The 21,360-nt window shown below is 39.3% G+C and overlaps 1 protein-coding gene across 1 annotated transcript in view; it reads left to right on the plus strand.

Annotated features, from left to right (window-relative positions):
- Positions 1-21,049, plus strand: part of CACNA2D3 (calcium voltage-gated channel auxiliary subunit alpha2delta 3) — a gene marked incomplete at both ends in the record, with an annotated part of 457,978 nt that extends 436,929 nt beyond the window's left edge. Inside the window, 4 exons of the mRNA XM_082321351.1 lie at positions 2,490-2,601; positions 19,125-19,235; positions 19,994-20,102; positions 20,957-21,049. Coding sequence (XP_082177477.1) covers positions 2,490-2,601; positions 19,125-19,235; positions 19,994-20,102; positions 20,957-21,049 — 425 coding nt within the window. The remainder of the gene's footprint in view (positions 1-2,489; positions 2,602-19,124; positions 19,236-19,993; positions 20,103-20,956) is intronic.
- Positions 21,050-21,360: the final 311 nt, after the last annotated feature.

Raw genomic sequence — 21,360 nt, forward strand, 5'->3', positions numbered from 1 at the left:
TGCACGTACACAGAGCTTCAGGAGAACCAGCCCGACACTATGTGCTTTTGGGGCTGCTTCGTAATCAGCAGTGCCTGAACGGGTCTCCTAAAAACTGAGACCAACTTTCCAGTGATTTCTCTAACCATGATGAAAAATGTCTCTTACACTGTGGGCTGGGGAGGACGGCAGGGTTTGCTGTGCTAGACCCAGAAAACGCAAAACTCTTCCTTATATCGGAAGAGGAAGGGCAGGCATGCCAGTCTTAGTCCTTGGTGTTTGCGGAACAGCGCAGAGCAGCCAGTGTAGGGAACGGGTACTTCTTCTTTGGATGTTTTTTCAAGTGTACTGTACCAATACACCTTAACGCATCCTGACGTGAAACATCCAGTGGCAGTCGCATTGTACGTTAGGGAGAATATGCTTTAAAGACAGCATCCCTCTTCATCTCATGAAAACGAGTGTCTGTTTTGTACTAACTGCAGAAGACAGGCATTAATAACTTGCAACCTTTCTTTTCTTAAAACTATCATTACAGCACTTTGACAGACAAGCACGATTGAGGGATTTTCATTCACGTTTTAGTTGAAAGTGAAGTTTTAACTACAGAATTCACTTGCTCCATTTCTTTGATGAGTAAGAGTATGGAGAATACCCCCTCAGCATGCACACTGGAATGTCATCGATTTTATGGTACTGCTTGCCCAGTTCGAATTTGGTTAAGTAGCAAGTGACAGTGGTTTGGAAATCAACACGTTAGTAAATAAAAAGCAAGAGAGATTTCACAAGAGAGAAGTCATCAGGAGAGAAAAGCATGTGCTTAGGTGTGTTCTGTAGATGCTATGTTACCACTAAGAGTTGTAATAATTGTGACTGCACTTCATGAAATTAAAACTAATGAACTTGCACATTTTTTTTACTTAACAATGCTTAACAAAGCTCAGAAAAAAAATCAGTTCCTCTAATGGGGAAATTGCTTCCTGTTCAAATTGTGACATTAATAAAGCATCAGATATTACAACGATCCTCGGGGGTCCCTGCACACCTGCCAATTTACCAAACCCTAGTATGACAAATACTTCTGCACAAGGTCTTGTAATCTCAATCACGTTTGTAAATGAGAGAGCAGAAACTGATGCCGTAAGCCTTGGGCAACCCCATCATCTTCTGGACTCCAACGAGGTGCTGGAAATAGGAGACCCATGGATCTTTGGCAGTCTCCTTGCTACACAAGCCACATGTTGATACAAGTAAGGGTAGACCCAAAACGCAGGGGGTAAATGTCAGTCATTCTTGGCAACAGATAAGGAGAACAGAAGAGAAGGGGAGAAGGTGCAGTAGAGCTACTCAGACAATTTTTAAAAACATGCTAAATTGTAAGAAATGTCATGACCATAGTGAAAAATCTCAGAAATAACAAAACTTTTCTGACCAATGTTAGTACCTCCCTTGAGACCTGTGCATTTGGGGGAATACTTTTTTTAATTATATACAAAAATAATGAACAGCTCAGAAATGCACGTCCTAGTGTGTGATTGCAAACGCAGTTTGGGTCGTTCCCCTGGCACTGCGCAGTAGATACATCGCTGGCGCTGAAACAGATTATCTTGAATGGAAGATCTGTCGAGTCCAAGAGCCTGTTTAGTGTAATCTATTTTTGTCATACCTTGTCTTGTTTTCTCACTTAGCAATCAGTTTAAGATAGTCTTAACATTTGTGCTGATGTGCAAGTGTACCTCTGTGTTAAGGAAGAATGAAGGGGTGCGGAGGAAAAAGAAAGGGAAGGAGGGGGAGACGTTGTCCAACAGACACGTCAGCGTGAGAGTTGGAAGAGCTGCGTCAGTTCCCAGCGTTGCTGCTGTCCCGTAGTTTGACCTTGAACCGGTCTCACTGCTTCCTAGTACCTCCATTTCCCGATCTCTAAGATGTACATCTTGGCACTTCCTTTTCGCTTGCACTGCAAGGGCTTCAGATTAAAAGTGTCATGGAGTCTTAATTATTACTGTTCTGGAAAGCAGATAACAAGCATCGGTTCTGGGCAAAGTAACACTTCTGTCCCTCACCCGCAGAGTTATTCTAACTGATGAAACTCTGCAGAGATTCCCAAGCTGTAATCCGAAAAAGTGTTTTGGCTTCAGTAAAATGTGCCACAATTTAGATATCAAATAAATGTAAACCCCCGTACATAATAGCGATGCACAGCATCACTGAAATCACAACAACAGTAAGTCCATCTTGAATCTACAGAGAAAGAATAAAAGCTTGCGCATAAACGTAAAGTAAACCATGAATAACTGCTTTAACAGTTGTGTCTTAGAAATTTACATTCCATGGATAAACTTTTTTTTTTTAATTGAAAAAATAGTGTTATGCACTGCCTAGGAAATCTCACAGGGTGGCAGAAGCTGAGTAATATTTCCGTCTCTGAAATACAGCATCTCATGTTGTTCAGAATTTTGTGTGCCGTTCTTCCCACGTTAACATCAAGATATTTTTTCCTGTGCCTATAGCGCAGAGGTTGAAACAAGCCCTAGAGCCCTGTGATACTGAATATCCAGCTTTTGTTTCCGAACGCACTATAAAGGAGACCACGGGGAATATTGCTTGCGATGACTGTTTCAAGTAAGCCCTTTCAATTTTTTTTATACAGCTGTTTGTGACAAAGCAGTAAAACTGAATTATTGAAGGTTATGCTGAAGAACATACAAGACTGCTATGTTTTATCTGATATAATGACTTCTGTCAGGGTGTCGTTTCTCTTATTACAGGGGTCATTTAAAAGTTTGATACTTTATTAATTAAATTAATTAAAGCAGTGCCTATTATTTTCTACCAAAAAATGTAAAACCAGTAGAGGCTTACGCAAATTTCAAGGAGTAGTGAACGTTTTAAGACTTTTCCTGGACACAGGCAGCATTCTGAGGGCGTATTCTGTAAAGATTTAGATAGGAAAAGGTTGGTGCTGTTAGCTCTCCTGTAGAGGAGTGAAACCCTGCTGGATAGGTGAGAAGTTCCCTTGTGGTACAGTGAGGTCTGGTGGTTTTACTTGAATGCCAAACAGGGTTTCCTTCTTAGAATTGTTAGGCTGAAGGAGTGGGAGCGGATTAATCTCTCCTCCAAACTTTCAGTGCTGGGAAGCTGAGTTAAGAGTAACAAATCTCACATGTCGGTGCTGTAGCCTTGTCAGCGCTGCCACTGCTGCTGCAAACGTGTCCCTCACAGGGCTGAAAGACTTCAGTCTAGCTTTCCTCCTTCACGCTGAAAATGTCTTTTCTCTGCATTCACTGCCTATGTGCAGTGATGTTTTTGCTGTAGTTACGGTACATTGTAATTGAAGAATTGCATAGTTACTGTTTATGCAAATTTCTGTACTTCAGTAAGTCTCTTAATTGGATTTCCTTTATGCTGAGAGGTAATCATGGCAAAGGAGATTAGTATTTACAGCAATAATTTGTCTATCAATATAAATGTCAAGAAGAATTTATAAGTCAAACAAAAATTGTTACAACTCCCCCTTTCCAGACTAAATCAGTATGCAATTAGCAAATAAGTTGAAGTCAATAGGTGTGCTTCGGGACTCGCTCCTAGACTTTCTCCTCGATATCTTCATTGTTTTAAAACAGGAGATAGGAGTAAGCACGCTGCAGGTGTATTTCAGGTGCTAATATTCGCTTTTAATTTGCTGCTGACCAACTTTGAATTATAAGGAAATTATTAATGTCTAGTAGGAATAATCATTTTTATATGGCTTTGTGGGATAGAATTAAGAAAGTGCTGTGTAAATCGATCCTAGGGAGCCCTTTAAGTGCAACAATAGGTCCCACTGCCTGCGAAGTACAAACTCAACAAAATCAAGCCATCGCTTTTCCACTTGGCATATCAACTACAATGCACGTTACACTGCTGTGACTGCTTCACGCCAGCGTTGTAGAATTCAAGCAGCCTTATTTCATGATCATTTAGCAGAAGATTACTGAGAATTTCTGCAACAAGTCATCGTACATCTCTTATGTTTAAATATTGCAAACAGACATGACTCCATGAAAAGATTAATTTAACAGGACCAGGTTTTCTCAAAGGAATGCAGATTTCAGTCTGTCTTCTTAGGTGACTTCAGGTCAAAGGAAATAACTTTCAAAAATAACACAATTCTGCAATACTTGGACAGCACTGAGTTGGAAACTGAGTTTAGTGAAAATTATAGTATTTCAAAAATAATGCGCTAAGATCTTTTTCATAGAAAAACATTTTGTGTTCCACAGTGGAACAAAAAAATAAAAGAAAACCTTGTAAGTTACAAACTGATCTCAAGGCACCCATTATTTTCCTCCACAAGCAATGGCAAAACCTAAAGAAATAATCCAGAAGAACTATTAGATTCTCATGGGAAAGTTCTTCGTTATACCATTTACCCACTGTCATTAACAATCTACAAATTGCATCTAAGATTGCAGACTGCACTGGATTCCAAATATTTTTGTTATAACCCAGGACACTTTCCCGCAGAACAGCTAAGGAATTTGACCCAAAGTCCTTTGTAGACCTACATCTTCTGACCCAGTTTACTGTTTCATGGCCTCAGTACCAATAAATATTTTTACAAGCAAGTGTATTGCTTAATACTTGTAATTTAAGAACGATGGGCTCAATCAGTCAAAATTAGGGCTCAACTTTATACGCAGCGAGTCTTGAACTGACTCTGTGTTCAATGGTTAATCTGCACGGCATCTGTTGCATCCTGGGCTCTTGATTCAGATCCCTTGAGTCAGTGGGATTATTTTCTGTGTCCTTGGATCGTGTTATATAGTAATCTGTTTGTGAGATACACTTGCAAATCTTGATTACAAACAGAAAAAGATATTTGTAAATATTCAGCTGAATATACACCCCCTCTAATATCGCAAACCTCTTTGAAAGACTTGGGAAAAGCCAGTGTATTATGAACAGGTTTGCAAACAAAAGTTGTGCAAACGCTCTGCTGCAAGGAAGCCTGTGGCACAGGTTGCTCGTGCAAGTCACTGTCCTTTGTTCCTACGGCGTCGGGCACCGCTGTGGAGCCCTGTCTGAAAACAGAGGCTAAAAGCAGCCTCTTAGTAGAAGTAAAAATGATAACTGATGTTAATTGAAACCTTATGATGTTACTTACATAAGACATTTTGGAGCACAGATCCTGTGTTAGTGCTAACGAAGTCACAGTCCTAGTCAACAAGGTCCCACAGCGAGAGTCAGAGCCTCAGTCTTATCCCGTCCTGGGTGTTACTGCTCTGACAGAAATGCAAGGGGAACAGTTACCGACTGCAGCTAGGAAAGCTCAGCCTTATTCTGATAAACGTTTCCAATCGTAATTTTTAATCATGGGTGCTTGGATTTATATCAAAGTATCCTCATAAATAAGTCACACAGTAGAAAGGACTACGTGCTAATTACTTCGTGAAGAGCTGGCTCACCTTTTCAGCCATCTCTGAAGATTTATCAATCACTGGAAGGGTACCTATACACTTAAGCGGACTTTGAGTCAGGCACTAAACGTACACAGACATATAAAATACACTCTCTATATGTAAACTTATCTCTTACTATAAGCAAAAAATAAATGCTACTTTGGGATAATTTGCGATGTTTAAAAACAATTTTCAAAAATATAGGTTTTATTAAGAAAGCAGGAGCCTAAAAGAAAATAAGAATTAACATAAGAATGTCATTAGGGTCAGGGTTTGGCTGTCTCACCCCATAATTTTTTGTTATTCAATATCCAACGATTATTAAATTAATCTGTTATTTAAACAGCAATCAAAAACAAGTCAACCCACATTTTCTAAGTGCTGTCAACAAGACAGAAAAACTGGGATTTTTTAAAAATCTGAAATGCTTTCATATTTTCCAGTAAGCTATTCCCTTTTATAGCAAAAAACTTCAAGAAAAAAAAAAGGCATTACTTCTGAAAACTCAGATGATAGACTGTTGAATTTTCTGTGGCAGCTTCAGTGTTGGAAATAGTTAATCGCCAAAGAGAAATGTTTATTCTTTATCAGTGTTGACTGGCATTCTTTCTGTTGGGTAAGAACTACACTAATGCCAAACGCACTTGCTATGGGTTTTAAAGGCGTTGTGCTGCTCGGAGATGTGGTTTTGATTAGACATTAAATTTGAAGTCTTCCGCTAAATAAGCATCTCAATGCTGCTTGCAGTTTTATGAGGTATTGCCCCAATGTGTTAGCCAGTTTTTAATACAAGTAAGCATGCCAACCAAAGGTCTTCAGCTATTCTCACTGGTTACATTACCAGTTTGTGCTTTCTGGTGATCTCAGCATTGCAAAGTTTCATTGCTGATGCTTAAAAAGCACTACAAACGTCTGAGGCAAGCATGCCTAGAAAGACAAAGTTGTTGTTAGAAATTAGAAAGGATGATGCCTGTTACGATATTTGGCCAGAGAAAGTTACCTGATCTTTTTAGTATATCCACTCATCTGTTTGTAGAATAAACAAAAAAGTTTTCTCTAATTGTAAATCTCATTTTTGCATGAAAATTCAGATGTTTTCATTTTGCTTTATTTAGGAAAATGCCATTAATTTCAGCATTAACTCAGGCTGCTATGAATGTGGGTATAGATCTTCTGTAGGCACAGCAACTTACTCATCTGACTGTTTATACATTAAGTATATATTTTAAAATTTCCAAGTTGCGAGGAACCATTTGAGTACATAGTTGCCAAATTTGCATATTCAACTGTAGAAACTATGGGTATACAAATCAGGCAGCAGTTGCACAGTCAAATGCTTAAAAATCTGCCCTTTTAATGTCTCCTGTTCATGGGTGATGAGATACTGGACTTGGATGCAGATCAAAAATCTGGCCTTACTTCCAGTGACCCAGGGAGCAAAGCCCCCTTCTCTTAATTGCAACACTCATGGGTCCACAAGGTCAATACCAAAACCCCAAAGAAACTGTTTTGTTCCAAGTTAATTCTTTGTGCACAGTCTTAAGACACAAACTGAAGAGAAAAGTAAATACGAGAAAGCCATATTTTCACTAGGGAAGCAAGAAAGTATGTAGCTACAATCATCCTAACCCTGGGAAAGGCTTATGTGTGTGTTTTAATTATGCAAGATGAATGTAAGTGTTCCCTTTGCTGTGTTGTATATCACACGTAAATTGCCTGTTAAATTGATAGGAACTACTTATTTGCTTAAACGCTGTCCCACGTATTACATATGTGGCCCTTTGGAGTGTGAGTAAGCAGACAATTATTCAACAGGGAAAATCATCAATAAACCAAATGCCTTCTCTTGCTTTCTTATAGACTGGGCTTTGAGTGCTGCTCATTGTCAATAAAAAGAGGTAAATGGCAGTGGAATGACACCGAGCCCTTCATGTGGATATATAATGGCAAATTTCAGACTTGTCCACTGAATGGGCTTCTTTGGCAGTAACAGATAAATAACAATACAAATTAGATTCAGATTGTTCAGGGCATGAGTATATTCATGTCAGGAATAGCGCAATCTGTAGACATTAAAATGGTAATGGTTTTTAAAAACCACTTCATCTTGAGACATACCACCATTTGCTAAAATATTTCTGCATTTCTTTCTCAGTAGAAGCTTGCCAAACTGCTGTACTTGATCGTGTTTAAAATGTGTAAATAAATACGCAGTTCAATTTCCCATGAAATAAATAATCATTCGCCTTTTCAGATGCAGTTAGTTTACTTCTAAACAAATCAGCTTCCCACATAAAACAAGCAAAGTATCAAGGGCCAATTTCTTCTCATTTGGAGCTCTATCTACGTACATCAGAATATCCCTGTAGATTTCCTGGAGTAGTTTGGGCAGCATAGTCAGTCTACTAGAAGACATTCTGGGTTGTATTCATTTTACTGTGTCCATCTTATAGGACCCTGAAGAAAACCAAATGTTCTCTATATTTCACCATATTTTGTTTACACTGTATGTTTTTACATGCTTGCTTTTTCAGCAGCCATGCCAAGTACACGTGATACCATGCACAGAAGTGGTTTCGACCTGTGCCCATGCTGAGGCACAGTTGTGCTGTAGGCAAACTGGCTACTGCTGATCTGGGCAATGTTGAGCAGATCTCGGCCTCCGAGAGCTTGCGTAGATGTGCGTGGGAGTCAAGGAGTATCTTCAAGGGAAGCTCAGTATTTTGCATACCTCGGTAGTTAATTGTAGAAGTCTCAAGAATCAAAATCTTAGTCATCCTACATCTACAGAGTCATCCTGCACCTCTGTTTTGAAAAGCAGATCTTCCAGACTTGCAGAATACTCATCAGTGTTAAAAAGTCTTTGTATTTGTGGCAACAGCAGTAGTGGTAGAAACTTACGGTAGCCAAAACCCCAAAACTCTAGAAGATCCCAAAAGATTTTTTTTTCCTGTTCTTTCCTTGTAAAAAGGATCAAATTATGCAACTTAAACTGCTCGAATTGTTTATTAAAGGCCTTTAAACTTAGTTTAAAATCCTATATTGTGTGTTACCCACACATCTCCAATTGTATGCTGAGTAATTTCCTCTTCACTCCAAAGGCAACAGTGATTATAATGTTTGTCATGCAGGTGCAATTTAAAGTCACTGTATGGGTAATTTAACTCTACCCTTTGATAATGTATATTTTGAATCACCAGTTCAGGAAACACAGTAAATTACTATTTTCATTTAAGAAAATAGGTATATGAAATAATAGGGCAGAACTTCTATAAGTTACCAGGCAGGTCTGTGCCTGCCAGTCATTGGGTTAACAATCCTTTGGGCAGTTTTCAAGGGATTTTTTGTTTGCTTAGTGTTTTTGTTTTTAAATAGACAAAGATTTTCAATATTCCTTTTTTGTTTCAGAACTTTTTTAGTGTGCTTGTTGAATTCAGGAGTATCATAGCTGCTTATACACAGAAAGCCACCTTACATTGAAAATAGTCTTTCATTCTTATTCTCAGTTTCTATGTCAGAGCGCTCCCCAAAAAAACCAAAACCTTGGAGTTTGTTTATTTAGTTGACAAAACTGTGCAAATCTGTATTCAGATTCTCTCTCTCAACTTGCTTGGCATTGTAATTGTCATAAAAAAGCTAGAGAATGGAAGAATCACGATGGATGAAAGGAGAAAAAGTATATTTAATATAAAAAAAAATCTGACCATGCTAGTCTTTTTCCAAGGGCATTTTTAATGCCACGGAATATATACTGAATGAGAGGGGGACTCTATAGTAGGAAGAGAAGGATGAGGAAATGTGCAGTGGTCTTTTCTTGCAGATGTGTGCAACTTTGTCATTAGCAGACTTCATAGTACTGACCACATGGGCTGTCTTTAAGTACTGTGAAATCTTGGAGATGCATGGGTCAGCTTCCTAGCAATTCGGTCTGGTAATGTTGCCATTAGTTTCACTGTAGGTTTTTTTCTGACAAGCAGGACGAGATGTGCTCTCTCTCTTAACTCCCCACTTCCCTACTTACGTCTTCCAAGTCAGCCTAGAGCTGAGCTGCTTGAGAAGTTTAAATGTAAAACTTCTACATGGGAGGGGCATGAGCTCCACCCATTCGCTGTTCATCATTAAACTCAGTAGTGCTATAAAATGTAAATATTACCACTACTTAAAAGTTCACATAATTTTGTATTTTAAATAAGCAGTAATAAATATTGACCAAATGATAGATAGTAGCTGCTGTAATGAAAGGATGCTTTGTAATGACAGGAGATTTAAAAAGTTGTGTGAATGCCATAATGTATTGAGCAGAGTAGTAATATATATATCAAAGATGGCTTGGAATAGGAAAAGTTATTAAAATTGAAAAACGTTGCAGTGAATTTTTAAAGCCGGGCACACTTGTGAAGAATTGCTAACACTAGGAGATTAATTTCACTTTATAACATATTCATATTATATTATAGTCTGATTATGAAAAACAATGCAAAGATGACTTAGGCATCTGTACATTTAGCACTTCTCTTTATAAAGGATTTGACAGCTTAATAGATATTTAATAGCCTTTAACTTGGAAAAGCAACATGAATCTTAAGATTTGAGTGCCATGCAGGGAGCATTTATATATTACCTAAAATATTATAGCGTGTTAACTAGCTATGGAGAAGATGAGGTGCAGTGTACTTAATTCTTTCAGATGTGGCCTTCTCAATCCTTGCTAAAGTTTATATTTACAGAAATAAATTAACAGCATCCTTGCAAAGCACACTGTGGGCACATCCAGTGAGCACTTTGGTTCTAGGATTAATCACACTTTTGACGGGAATCTCCTGATCATCCCTGGTTTTTATACTTCAGTTTGCATTGCACAGCTCTTTGCTAGAGCCATATCGTCTTTGTAGAGTAGACTAGACCTAAATCTGTGGAAAAGAGTAGTTACCAATTCATGAGATTCAAAAGTTACTTTTACAAAGTCATGTGATACTTGCGAGCCTTCCTAAATCAGAGGAAATCAACTGGCTTTTTAATGTTTTAATTATATTTAGAATCTAGCTATCTAGCTTAGACATCATCTAATATTTTAAAAACATTGTCTGAGATCTCTCTCAATACATACCACAGCTACTTAAGTAGGGCTAAAAAACCTCTGCTAAAAACACGTGCTGGCTAACCTGCTGCAGCAGAACTACCTCTTCCAGTCTGGAGAGCTTCTCTGACCTCCCTGTCGTCTTCCTGCTAACCAGGTGCCACTGTCAAAAACCAAAGTCCAAGTGTTAAGAGACCTCGGATATGATTTGCTTTGTGCTGATTATTGTATCTCCTCTGTTGTTCGTTGTGAGCAGTTTATCGTAGAATCGGGTACCCACGCTGCCTGTGGAGACCCAGTTATGCCACGCTCTCAGAAGTGAGCTCAGGCTTGTTTAAGGGTATGAACCGTGACTCATATTTAAAGTTTGTGGGATTTCTGAGCTTGGTTTATTTGCAAAAATTTTGCAGTCCATTTTAAACCTAGTGATCTGAAACTCTTCATTATCTTACGTCCTCATAAGGGTGGGCGGCTGGACTAGAAAGCTTAGGAGCATTGTCAAATTCCTCATTACACAAACTACTTTTTTTCATCCTAAATTTTGTATACTCACAGCTTTTGGATGTATGTAACATTTCTACTGTGCAGTTGGTAAGGTGCTCTTATCTGAGCACCAGTTATTTGCGAAAGCATCCCATGATTGATAATGAAAGAGGAAAGGCACTTCTGGGGTTTCCTATCTGAACAACGTGGCTGCCGACCACGCCACAGCTCTGCGGGGCTGCAAGCCTTCAGCAGACACAGGAATGATGAGGATGGTACCCTTCATTCTAAACTTTGCTTCGAGTAGGTATGTTTATACTGATGCCAAATTGTGCTGCAGTCGGCTATACGTGGTAGCGATATTTTGCTAGCACGCGGTCAGGTTACAGGCCTGAGGCTGAGAGTTTATCTGTCTGTCTTTATATGCAAGAACCACTGGCTACTTTTTTTCATATACTTTAACTGCTCCAGCTCTCGGAAATGTTGTTATTGGCATATATGTTATTTTTATAAATTGCATTAAGGATATTCCATTCTCTATCATCATTTATTTGAAAAAAACCCAAGTAGCCCAATTTGACTGTGATATAAACATTTCATTCATTCATTTAAAAAATGTGATAAGTGAGAGAAATGTGGGTTGGAAATGCAGCCAGCAGCCTGGAAAGCACATAATAGGAGCTGGGAAACAGCACAGCGGATATCTGCATTTCAGTTGAATGCTTAAAGTTTGTTCCAGACCATTAGGGTTGAGCGTTTGCAACCAACAGTTATGTGAGTAACACATATTTGAGTGCAGAGTGCACAATATTTTCCATTTACTGTACCCTGGTGCCGGTACGTTTTTTCTTTCTCTAAAAAAAGAGGAAAGATCAAATTTGACAGATACAAAATGTAATCCCAAAGTAACGACTAATCTTAATCCAAAATACTCAAACTTCATTAATGCAGGTTTGCACTCAAAAAATGCACTGAAAGGCTGGAAAGAAATGGCTGAATTTACAGAGATGCTCAAGCGTCGGAGCGCCCAGTGGGGGCTATCGGAGCTGAGTACCGTGGCAATTCAGAGTACTTTTTCACGTCTTTGTGCGTGTGTTTAGGTTGCCAATTTGAAAATATTGCCCTCAGTTTATTTCAGTTCAAACCACTCACAGTGAAATTCTTCCATGCTTTGTAGGCATGGAACTAATCTGCATGGGCAAAACAACGGGTACCTAAAAGATCTTTTCTATTGCCTCCTAGAAATGGTTGACATGATTATGTATGTGCAGGAGTGACATATGCTAACACAAAAATGAGACGTTATTCTAGTCATAATTTGAATGTAAGTCCCCCAGTCATCACTGTAACATTAAATAATAGTATTAAAGTCTTCCTACGGTCATTACAGAAACAAATGAAAAATACACATATGAATTTTTTTTTCGCCTTGTATCAGGCTGTTAAAGCTCCTGAACATGAAATTAAAGATGAATCTGAACAGCCATTTAAATGTTTATAGGATTAATATCCCGCCTAAGCCATGTGTTTATTGTGACCACTGTATTGCGTAGCATCTGCTGTCATGAGCACAGATATAATAGCCGCATATTTTTGTAAAATTGAAGAAATGTATATTGTTTGTAAAATACACCACATAGATCAGGAGCCTTTCTTACGAACAAGCGGGTTTTAAAACAAAGCACAAGAATTAAGTTTTAACTAGAAACATGCAGCATTGTTTTTAAAACAAGTTGAATTGCTTTTAATGTTGGTGCTGTGCTCAAATAATCCTCAAATTACAAAGACATACCTTCCATTCTGCAGGATAATGGGAAGATATTTTCTCTAAATTCTTTGGTTCCTCAAGCGTAGGCTTATCCTCCAAGTGTGGTCAGAGTGCCGTGCTGCTTGTCAGTCATTTTGTTCCCTCGAACACTCCGTAACCTTTGCGACTGTCCGAAGAAAGAAGGGGAAAATGGATCTGAAAATGGGGGATTTCTGAATGCTATGAGGAGGTTTATTACCATTCTTTGTTTTTGAAACAAGGCACATAGCGGTGTCACCGGCCACCAGCTAATGGCAGCATGGTTGTAAGCCAGGAGGAGGAAAATAGTTCAGTGCAAGTGAGCAATAAACGATGGTGTTTGGGGTCCTCGGTCTGAACAGTCCGGTATGACTGTGTCCTCTCTGCAGCCGTCTGGCCCACCCTCAGTCCCATACGAAATACGCCGCATTGAGCACGTTTCCTTCAGACTGGGTGTGCCTGGGGCCAGGTAAGTGGCTGCTTATTAGTAGGGAAGCCTCAGGTCTGTGTTGGGTTTATACCCTGTCCAAAACTTCACATCAGTGAAGAAGGAAATGGATTCTCTCTCCTGCATGGAAATACAGAGGCTAAGCTGTTTAACAGTAATATTGATTTCCTTTAATAGCAGATGTTATAGTCAAATAGTACAGAGTAAACAACTTAAAGGTTAAGTTTGCTTAGCTGGACGAGACACATCTCTTGCATGTTTGAAATCGAATTACCTTAGCTTTGCCTGTTATGGATCCAGCTATGTTAGGAAAGGAAAGGAGAGTTGACGCCAGCAGCATTTCAGAGACAAGATGTTAAGCCTAGCCCATACAGATTTTGCACCTTATGATTCGGGTAGTTGTAGTGAAGCAAGGACCTGCATTAAGCAAGGAAATAAGTGACTGACAGAAGGGTGGGATCTTCAAGTTGGCCAGTCAACTGGTCTTCTTACTTCAGGAGATGCAGCAGCCTCATGACTACAGCAGCCAGGAAGAACACAGGGTCTAGCTCTGCCTTGCTGCTGCTGTCCCCGTTTTCATCAATGGGGGAGAAGCTCTGAAACCCCTAAGGGACAGACTGCAGAGGGCCCGCAACAAAGCCACCCGCTGCAGCAACCCGTAACCTTCTTTCCTCTGTCCCTCTCCCACAGGGACTGACACGGTTTGTCCTATCGTCCCTGCCTTTCCCCCGTCATGGAACAGCTCCCTCCTTCCCAGGGAGGTTTGTCCCTCTCCCAGCTGCCTTCCTGATCCTTTGCCACCCCAGAGCTGGAGAGGCTGGAAGAGGAAAGGAGGAGAAAGAAGCACGCGGGGTGGAAAGAGGGCAGCGCAGCAAGGGCTCAGTCCGTACCCCTCTGCTGCCCTGAGTCTGTCTTCTAATTATTCCTCCTTACAGGAGAAAATAATTCTTACAATAAGAAAAAGAGCTGACATTTTTGGAATTAGGTTGGGTTTATGGGTGGGTTTTTTTAAACATAGTCTGTGGAAAAAACTATTATGATAACAATATAAGATATATTATAACTGTATGAATACTTTTTTATATATACAAGCAAAAGGAAGAGATTCAAACTGGAAAAAAAACCAGGTTTGAAGGTAGTTTGCTGGCTCTTTTAGAACAGGTGGTGTAGTCTGCACTTGGCTTTAGGCGTCACGTTTCCCCCCGGTCAGGATGCATTTCTCTGCAGGATCACGACTCGGCCGTTAAAGACCCTCCTGCAGAGGACGGTTCGGCCACCGAAGCCAAGCGCCTGCTCTGAATTACCCTGGAGCAGTCTGTGTCTCTGCATGTTCGCTGGTCAGAGCGGGAGATGATTACCTTCCCATGCAGGAACCTGAGTGACATGCATAAAGGCAGCTGGCGTGACTGCCCTCCAAGATTTGTATTACAGTCCTATTATGAGGCTTTCCAAATTCTAGGCTATCTTAAGAAATTAGAAAGAACTGGTTCTCTGTGGGAAGAGCCATTTAGCCACCAGACATGCGTTAAAAGTGTGCTTTCTTATCATGCCTTCGTAAGCACAACTTTAGCAAATATAATTATGAATGCAGCAGTAGTTGAATTCCAAGTCTTTTACTGTTTCATTCCACAACGAAAAATTAATTTTCAAGGAACAGATTAATAAATACTTGCATTTTTGAGCAAATATTCACTATTTCCAAGTAAAACATGAAGCTGTTTTTTTTTTCCAAGTCAATTTGCAGATGTTTTTACATGGGCCAATAAAGAAATAGGTTAGAAAGAAAGAGATAAAGCCTGTGCAACATGAGAAAAGTGTTGTGTAATGCTCTGACTCCAAATACAGACTTTCTTGCAGATTTACTCTGTGTTCTTATTTTTTCTTCATTAACAAAATAGTTTGGCATGACTAGATTTTCTTCATCCTTCTCGCTCTACCCCGTTCAAGTATTGAATTTCTCCCTTCCTCACCTTCCCCGCAAAGGGAAGAAGCAGTTTGTGTTCAGGTCTGTTTTAAGCCTCTGAACCTGCACATCAAATAAGCAAACTAGTTCCTCAGTGGGTAAAAGATGGAGGAGAAATTATTAATAAGGCTCTTATTGACTCAATGTGGCTTCAACATAACAGGAACCCCAACATTTTATTCCATTTTATAGATGAAGACACATGCAAGTCTTTTTCTGTGCTGTCACTGTCAAATGGTGGTGGTGATACTGGTGTAAAGGAAAAGGGTTCAAACCAAAAGACTTACATTGCTTAACACGAAAAGAGCTTTCCCTTTAAACATGAAACATTCTCCATGAATATTAAACATAGGCTACTAAACATAGACTTTCTTTTGATAAACCAGCAATAAAGTTCAGTAAAAATCCTTGCTCTGTCCCTGGCACTTCTGCCCTATCGCCAGTGACACAGGCGACAGCCTAAGCCAGCAGGCGTTCAGAAATGCTCACTGTAACACCAACCTTGGGGACTCACGGTGGGGCTCACTCAAAAGACAAGACCATTTTCGTTACTTTGTCAGCAACTTTATTTCCCACGGCAGTCCTGGAAGCTGTTTTGCTAGAGGTTCTTCTCCTTTGCAACTGAATCTCGGCGCACGCAATGAAACATTTTGGTGGAATATTTCAGCATTTGAAAGAATTTCAGAATTTGAAATTCTGTGTTTATGCACCTTTTGTTTTCTGTGAATGTTCAGTTCCTGACACTTACTGGCATGAACATTCACTGAAAATGCATCTCGGCCGCATGTGCGGGTCACCATGGGAACTGAAAGCTGAACTCAACCTGAAGACCTGCTGCTGGGATGAATGTATGCTTTATCCAGCTTGGGCACGGAGGCAGTGCCTGTGAACTGTCGGAATAGTCACAGAGCCACCGCAGTGGCTATGACTGGCAGAAACTTCTTTGCCATTGATCTAGCGAGGGCAAGAATACCTCATGACTGCGAAATGATCTTAAATTACAGCAGCTGAAATAAGTATAATTGGCTTGTGCACATTCTATTAATAGAAAAGAAAGCTAAACTGGACATAAAATCTTTTTGCCCTTAATTAATTTGCTCAGCTCAATCTCTTGTCTTCAATCCTCCGTCTTCACTTGTGGAGAGGTTAATCCTTGGCCTGTGACCTCGCAAGTCGATGACTGGTGAGGACACGCACTTGGCTTTACAACTTCATTTCAAGATTATGTTGGAGAATTGTGAAAGGGAAAACATTCATTTTCTGCTTGGGGAAGATAGCATTCTCTTTTTAATTTACCTCTTGTATGGTGGATGAGAAGCTAGTTGTTCCACTTTGCAAGATATTAGTTAAGATATTATTATGCACTATGGGAAAGAATGATGCGGTGAGCCAAAGGTTTCATCTTTTTATGGCTCTTTAGATGACAGTGACATGTTCTGTGGCAGTCACCATAAGGTTAGACACTTCACAAACATCTGTAACAGATAAACAGACTGTAGATTTTTAAGAATATTCACTGCTTGGTAACCTGAACTGGTGTAATTAGTTATTACCTATCATATTCCTAAAGTAGGAAAGTTTTTTTTACTTTAACTAATACATTGCTCTTTGCACTTCCTTAAATTCATAATTTCCATCAACCCATGCACATACTGCATTCCCCAAATTACCAGGTCTAGCAAAATCTTCTGTATCAATTCCTATAAACCTTTGTAGTTTTTGACTATTTTGTCAGAGAAGCCATACAGTAATTTGCTCAACATCATAGTTCTGTAGTGGAAACTTTCTTCTAGGTGAAAGTGTTCTTTTTTCATTCCAGCTATGTGAAGTGATAGGAAAAGCTCCCAATTTTTTTTTTACTCCCCACCCCTACCCCCCCTTCTTTGGGGAAGCAATAGCTTATCCTGTGCAGCCCTTAGGCCACCCCAGAGAAGCGGGTGAAAGAGAAACGAAATGGGAAACGTGCCCACCTTCCATGAAACGGCACCTTTAAGCCCGGCTGTACGGGAGATGCCTTCTCACAGGCTTCAGTATTCCCCCGGGGGCCACAAAAAGGGGCTATCACAAGAGGGCTTGGTGTCAGGCACACCGTGGCTACAACACAAGAGTGATTACTCCCATCTCATCAACAAGAGAAATGAATCATTTGGCATCCAGCTCATAGTTCCAACACTTCATGTCCTTCAGGTCCTTTTCTGAGCTAGTTTTAAAGATGCAATAAATACAAGTTTCAGACTGCACAAAACCCAAATTGTGCCAATTTCTGGGATTAAAATTAGTATTTTTTTTCCTGTCCTTTAGGGTTTGATTTATTCATAACTGTTTTGAGAAATTCATGCAGTACAATTTTGGTGTTATTGTCTGTTAAAGATTTTCCCTCCTTTCCTTTTATTGGCCCCATTTCTCCCACACACAAATCCACAAAGCCACAGATGCTCCATTACAATGATGTCAGTCTTGCTACATGCTCCAGCTGTTTGGTAGGTACATTTATAAAGTTCAGCCTTTTACATTATGCCATAAATGTATATTTCATGTATAAACATAAAGCTAACATATTGCAGATCACTCTAAGTGTAATTTTAATGGAGGTTCAGTAAGTTTAAAAAATACTGAAAAGTGTTTAATCTTTCCGTTGGCAACATTTTTATAGTAAGTTTTCCAAATTTTTTTTTTTCTGAAGCTAGGTTTGAATATTCCCTGCCCCCCCTGCTATTTCAGCTTCTGTGATCTTTGGAAAAAGCAGGGAGTTATTTTAGTAAGACAATATGTATTTTAAAAAAAGATTTCTGAGGAAAAATATGTTTCTCTCCACATCATCTTGGTGCTCAAACCCTCACTTAACATTCTGTACATTTACCAGCATACCACACTGAAAAACACCTAATTCCTGGAATTGCCAGATTTCAATGATATTCGATATGGCAGATATTCTGTTGATACGATATATAAATTCTGACAAATTGTTTTAAAAATTTGTCAAGAATTGGGTCTGAGCCTTAAAGCCTTTTTGTATTGTGCCCTGAATCTCAAAGAAAAGGCTAAACAGTGCCCATTTGGCTCTGCTCCTCCCCGTTCTCTTTGCTACGTGCTGAAGAGTTCAGCTCATTGTAACGGTGTGGATCATTGCACAGTGCCCGCAGGACCCTTCCCTGGTCTCCCCTGGGTGCTTTCCTTCTTACAAACAATATCTTTCTTTCTCACTCCCCTTTTGAGTTGCCTACTTTGTCTTAATTTGAACGTGGTGTGAGTTATCACCATATTTGTACCATATAGTCATCATCATTCTAAAATCAGTCTCCTCACTTAGGAAGAGTTTGAGGCTTCTTAATATCTGTTTTGTTGGCTCAGTAATAAACTGCCTCGCAAGAGGCCAGATGAAAGCTGAGATCTTTCTCAGTAGTTCACGTTGCTTCAAGCAAGACCCAGAGTGAATCAAGGCCATAACGTGATTGTAGAGGCTGAAGTCTGGGACTGTGAGTTATCGCTATGTGGCTGCAGAAGAACCCTCGTTCTTTTTGCAGATCGGTTTCATGTGTACTTAAAAATTCCAGATCGTAAATACATAGCTAGGTATTCATAACAGAGCAGAGATTCAGTATTGAAATCTGAAAAAGAGAAATCTGATGATAAACTCCTTGGTAATTCACTTGTGTCCCAGTCTCCGCATTAACGTATCAGCAGTATAAGCCTATCTGTTCTGCTTCACCTGTGTAGCATTCAGCGTCGTGTACATCTCAAAGTGGACAACCATATTCTGTGAACTGAGAGAAGCATTGCCTAAGGCCCTCTGCTTCTACAAGGTGTGGAGATATAGGACGATATATAAAGTCAATGATATTTGTGACTATAATACAGGTGGTGTTGACAAGTTCAAAAAACTGACAAAACCTTTGCTCAGAAGTACAGATAATGTCACCATTAATTGATTTCTTTCTAATTTGCAGGTCTTTTGTTATCCAACAAATCCCAAGCAGCAATCTCTTCATGGTGGTAGTAGATAATGAATGCTTCTGTGATTCTGTCCCACCAATTACCATGGCACCTATAGAAATAAGGTATATCCTTTCATTCGCAAAGTTGTCAGAAAGAGATTCAAGATGCAAATACTGAAAAATTCCTTGTTATGTAAAACTTGCATTCCATGACTTAAGAACACATCATTATCCATTTTAAAGTGCTGGGGCTGTTTGAAATTAAGCCAGCTGAGAATGCATTCTTTCTTATTTTCAAAGAGAATTCACTTTTTTTTTTTTGAACAGCCAATGCAAATTAAGCAAACGCATTTACGTGTGTCTTTAAGTATCATAAGGTCATGGCCATCTTTGGCCAAGTATGTAATTTCCTTATTAGAATGGAGCTCCTGATATTGGAACTTCTAAAACTCCTTAAAATATAGATATCTCCTTATTTTAGGGTTGGACTAGAGTACTGAAAATGTTTCAGAATCCTGCTTTCCAAAAACATAAAAACGTAGCAAAGTAAATAGTTTTAGTTGCCCAACTTTTTATTTTGTGCTGTTCTGTAGTTCAGGATTTGTTTTCTCACATAAGTTGGAATTTATGAAAAGTAGCCCGCAGTGTGCTTTTATTGCAGACTTACTATGGAAAGACAGGTTAGCAGTGTAAGTGCAAATGATGCTTTCTAAACTACGGATCACTGAGGAGAAAGCACTAGAATTACCTTCTTTTTCTTGTGTTGACCATACATATCACCTTGGGTTTCTGATGGAGAGGAAGGAAGGAGCTGAAAGATTTTCACTATGTTCATTTCAAAACACTCACATAAACTGAGGACATTAAAACGCAATGCTCAGAAGATCTCTCCTTAACTACCTTGTACATAATGAATCCCTTAAATGTGAACGTTTAAAATCTCAGAAGATAAGAAGACGCCCAGAATCTTGTCATGGATTTCACCCTGAAGTAAGTTTCTACCAACTTTTCCTTTCTTTTAGACTTTGGTAGATGTTTTATTTCTTTAAAAAAAAAAAAAAAACCACAAACAGAAAAACTACCTTCTAAGATGAAACATCAGGAAATACTCTGAACACTCCGAACACAGTAGTAGGGGAAGTGAGTGACACTGTAAGTGCTGCAAATCTTTTTAGTACTCCTGTAGACAATGTCTTGACTTGCTGATTTTGTAGGCTGTTTTGTATCATATAAGAGAACGTGGTAGGACGTCGGCACAGACTGGCAGCCAGGAATATCTGAGAACTTACGCTGGCTCAGGCGCTGGCCACAAGATTCCCCATTAGAAGATGGTTGGGAACTTTGTGCTGTTAATGTTTTTTTCAGTAACTACCTTCAGTATCTCAACTGGCACGGTATAGTCATCATGTTTACACATAGTATTGCTTGGGAGGGATCACTACACATATTTACTACTCCATGTTCTGCATAGTACTCTTATTTGTATAGTGCCAAGGAGATCTGATAGAGACTGGGATGTGATTATAGTGGCTTGTACAGCATATGTTCACAGACGTCCGTTTTACTCTGGAGTAACCTGCCTTCGTTGGTGTAATGCAGTGTAGAATGAGACCTAAAATAATGGCATGGAGGGATCGTGTAATGCTTGTTGATCATGCTCACTTTCAGTCTACAATCTAAACTTGTTCAAATGAAAATGTGTACCTGTATTACTTCCTGAGTGTGTTTAGTTCGTGGGTTTTGTTGTTTGCACCAATCCTCTTCTGCCTATGTAGTTCAGTAAATAATCATATATCATAATTGAGTGTAATGGCTTGTATTTATTTTCCTTTGTTTTTCTTTAGGAAAATGCAAGAGAATGTGGCGGTGTCTCAGGCCTCAGTGCTAAACCTCTTCTTGTTCTTCTTCCTCTGCTATTGACGATTTTCTCAAGGTGACATTGACTGATGTGTTCGATTGGCATGCTAATACATGGATAAACTCTGATCTGGGAAACAGTGCAACATAGAGGACATGAAATATAGTCAGAGCATCAGCATTTCATGATTTTAAACTGTTGGTGATATAAATTCTTAAAGATACGTTGAAAAAAGATTTATCTTTTTACTTTGCAAGTCATGCAGATGTGAATTTGGCATATGGTAGTCATGATTCATCAAAAAAGGACTTGGTAGATAGAGATGACCATTGCTTTGTCCCATTGAAAACAATTTAAAACTGTGTACTTTTTCAATAAAGTATATTAAAA

The sequence above is a fragment of the Platalea leucorodia genome (assembly GCF_965183815.1).
Source record: "Platalea leucorodia genome assembly, chromosome: 9".
NCBI classification, from domain to species: Eukaryota; Metazoa; Chordata; class Aves; order Pelecaniformes; family Threskiornithidae; genus Platalea; species Platalea leucorodia.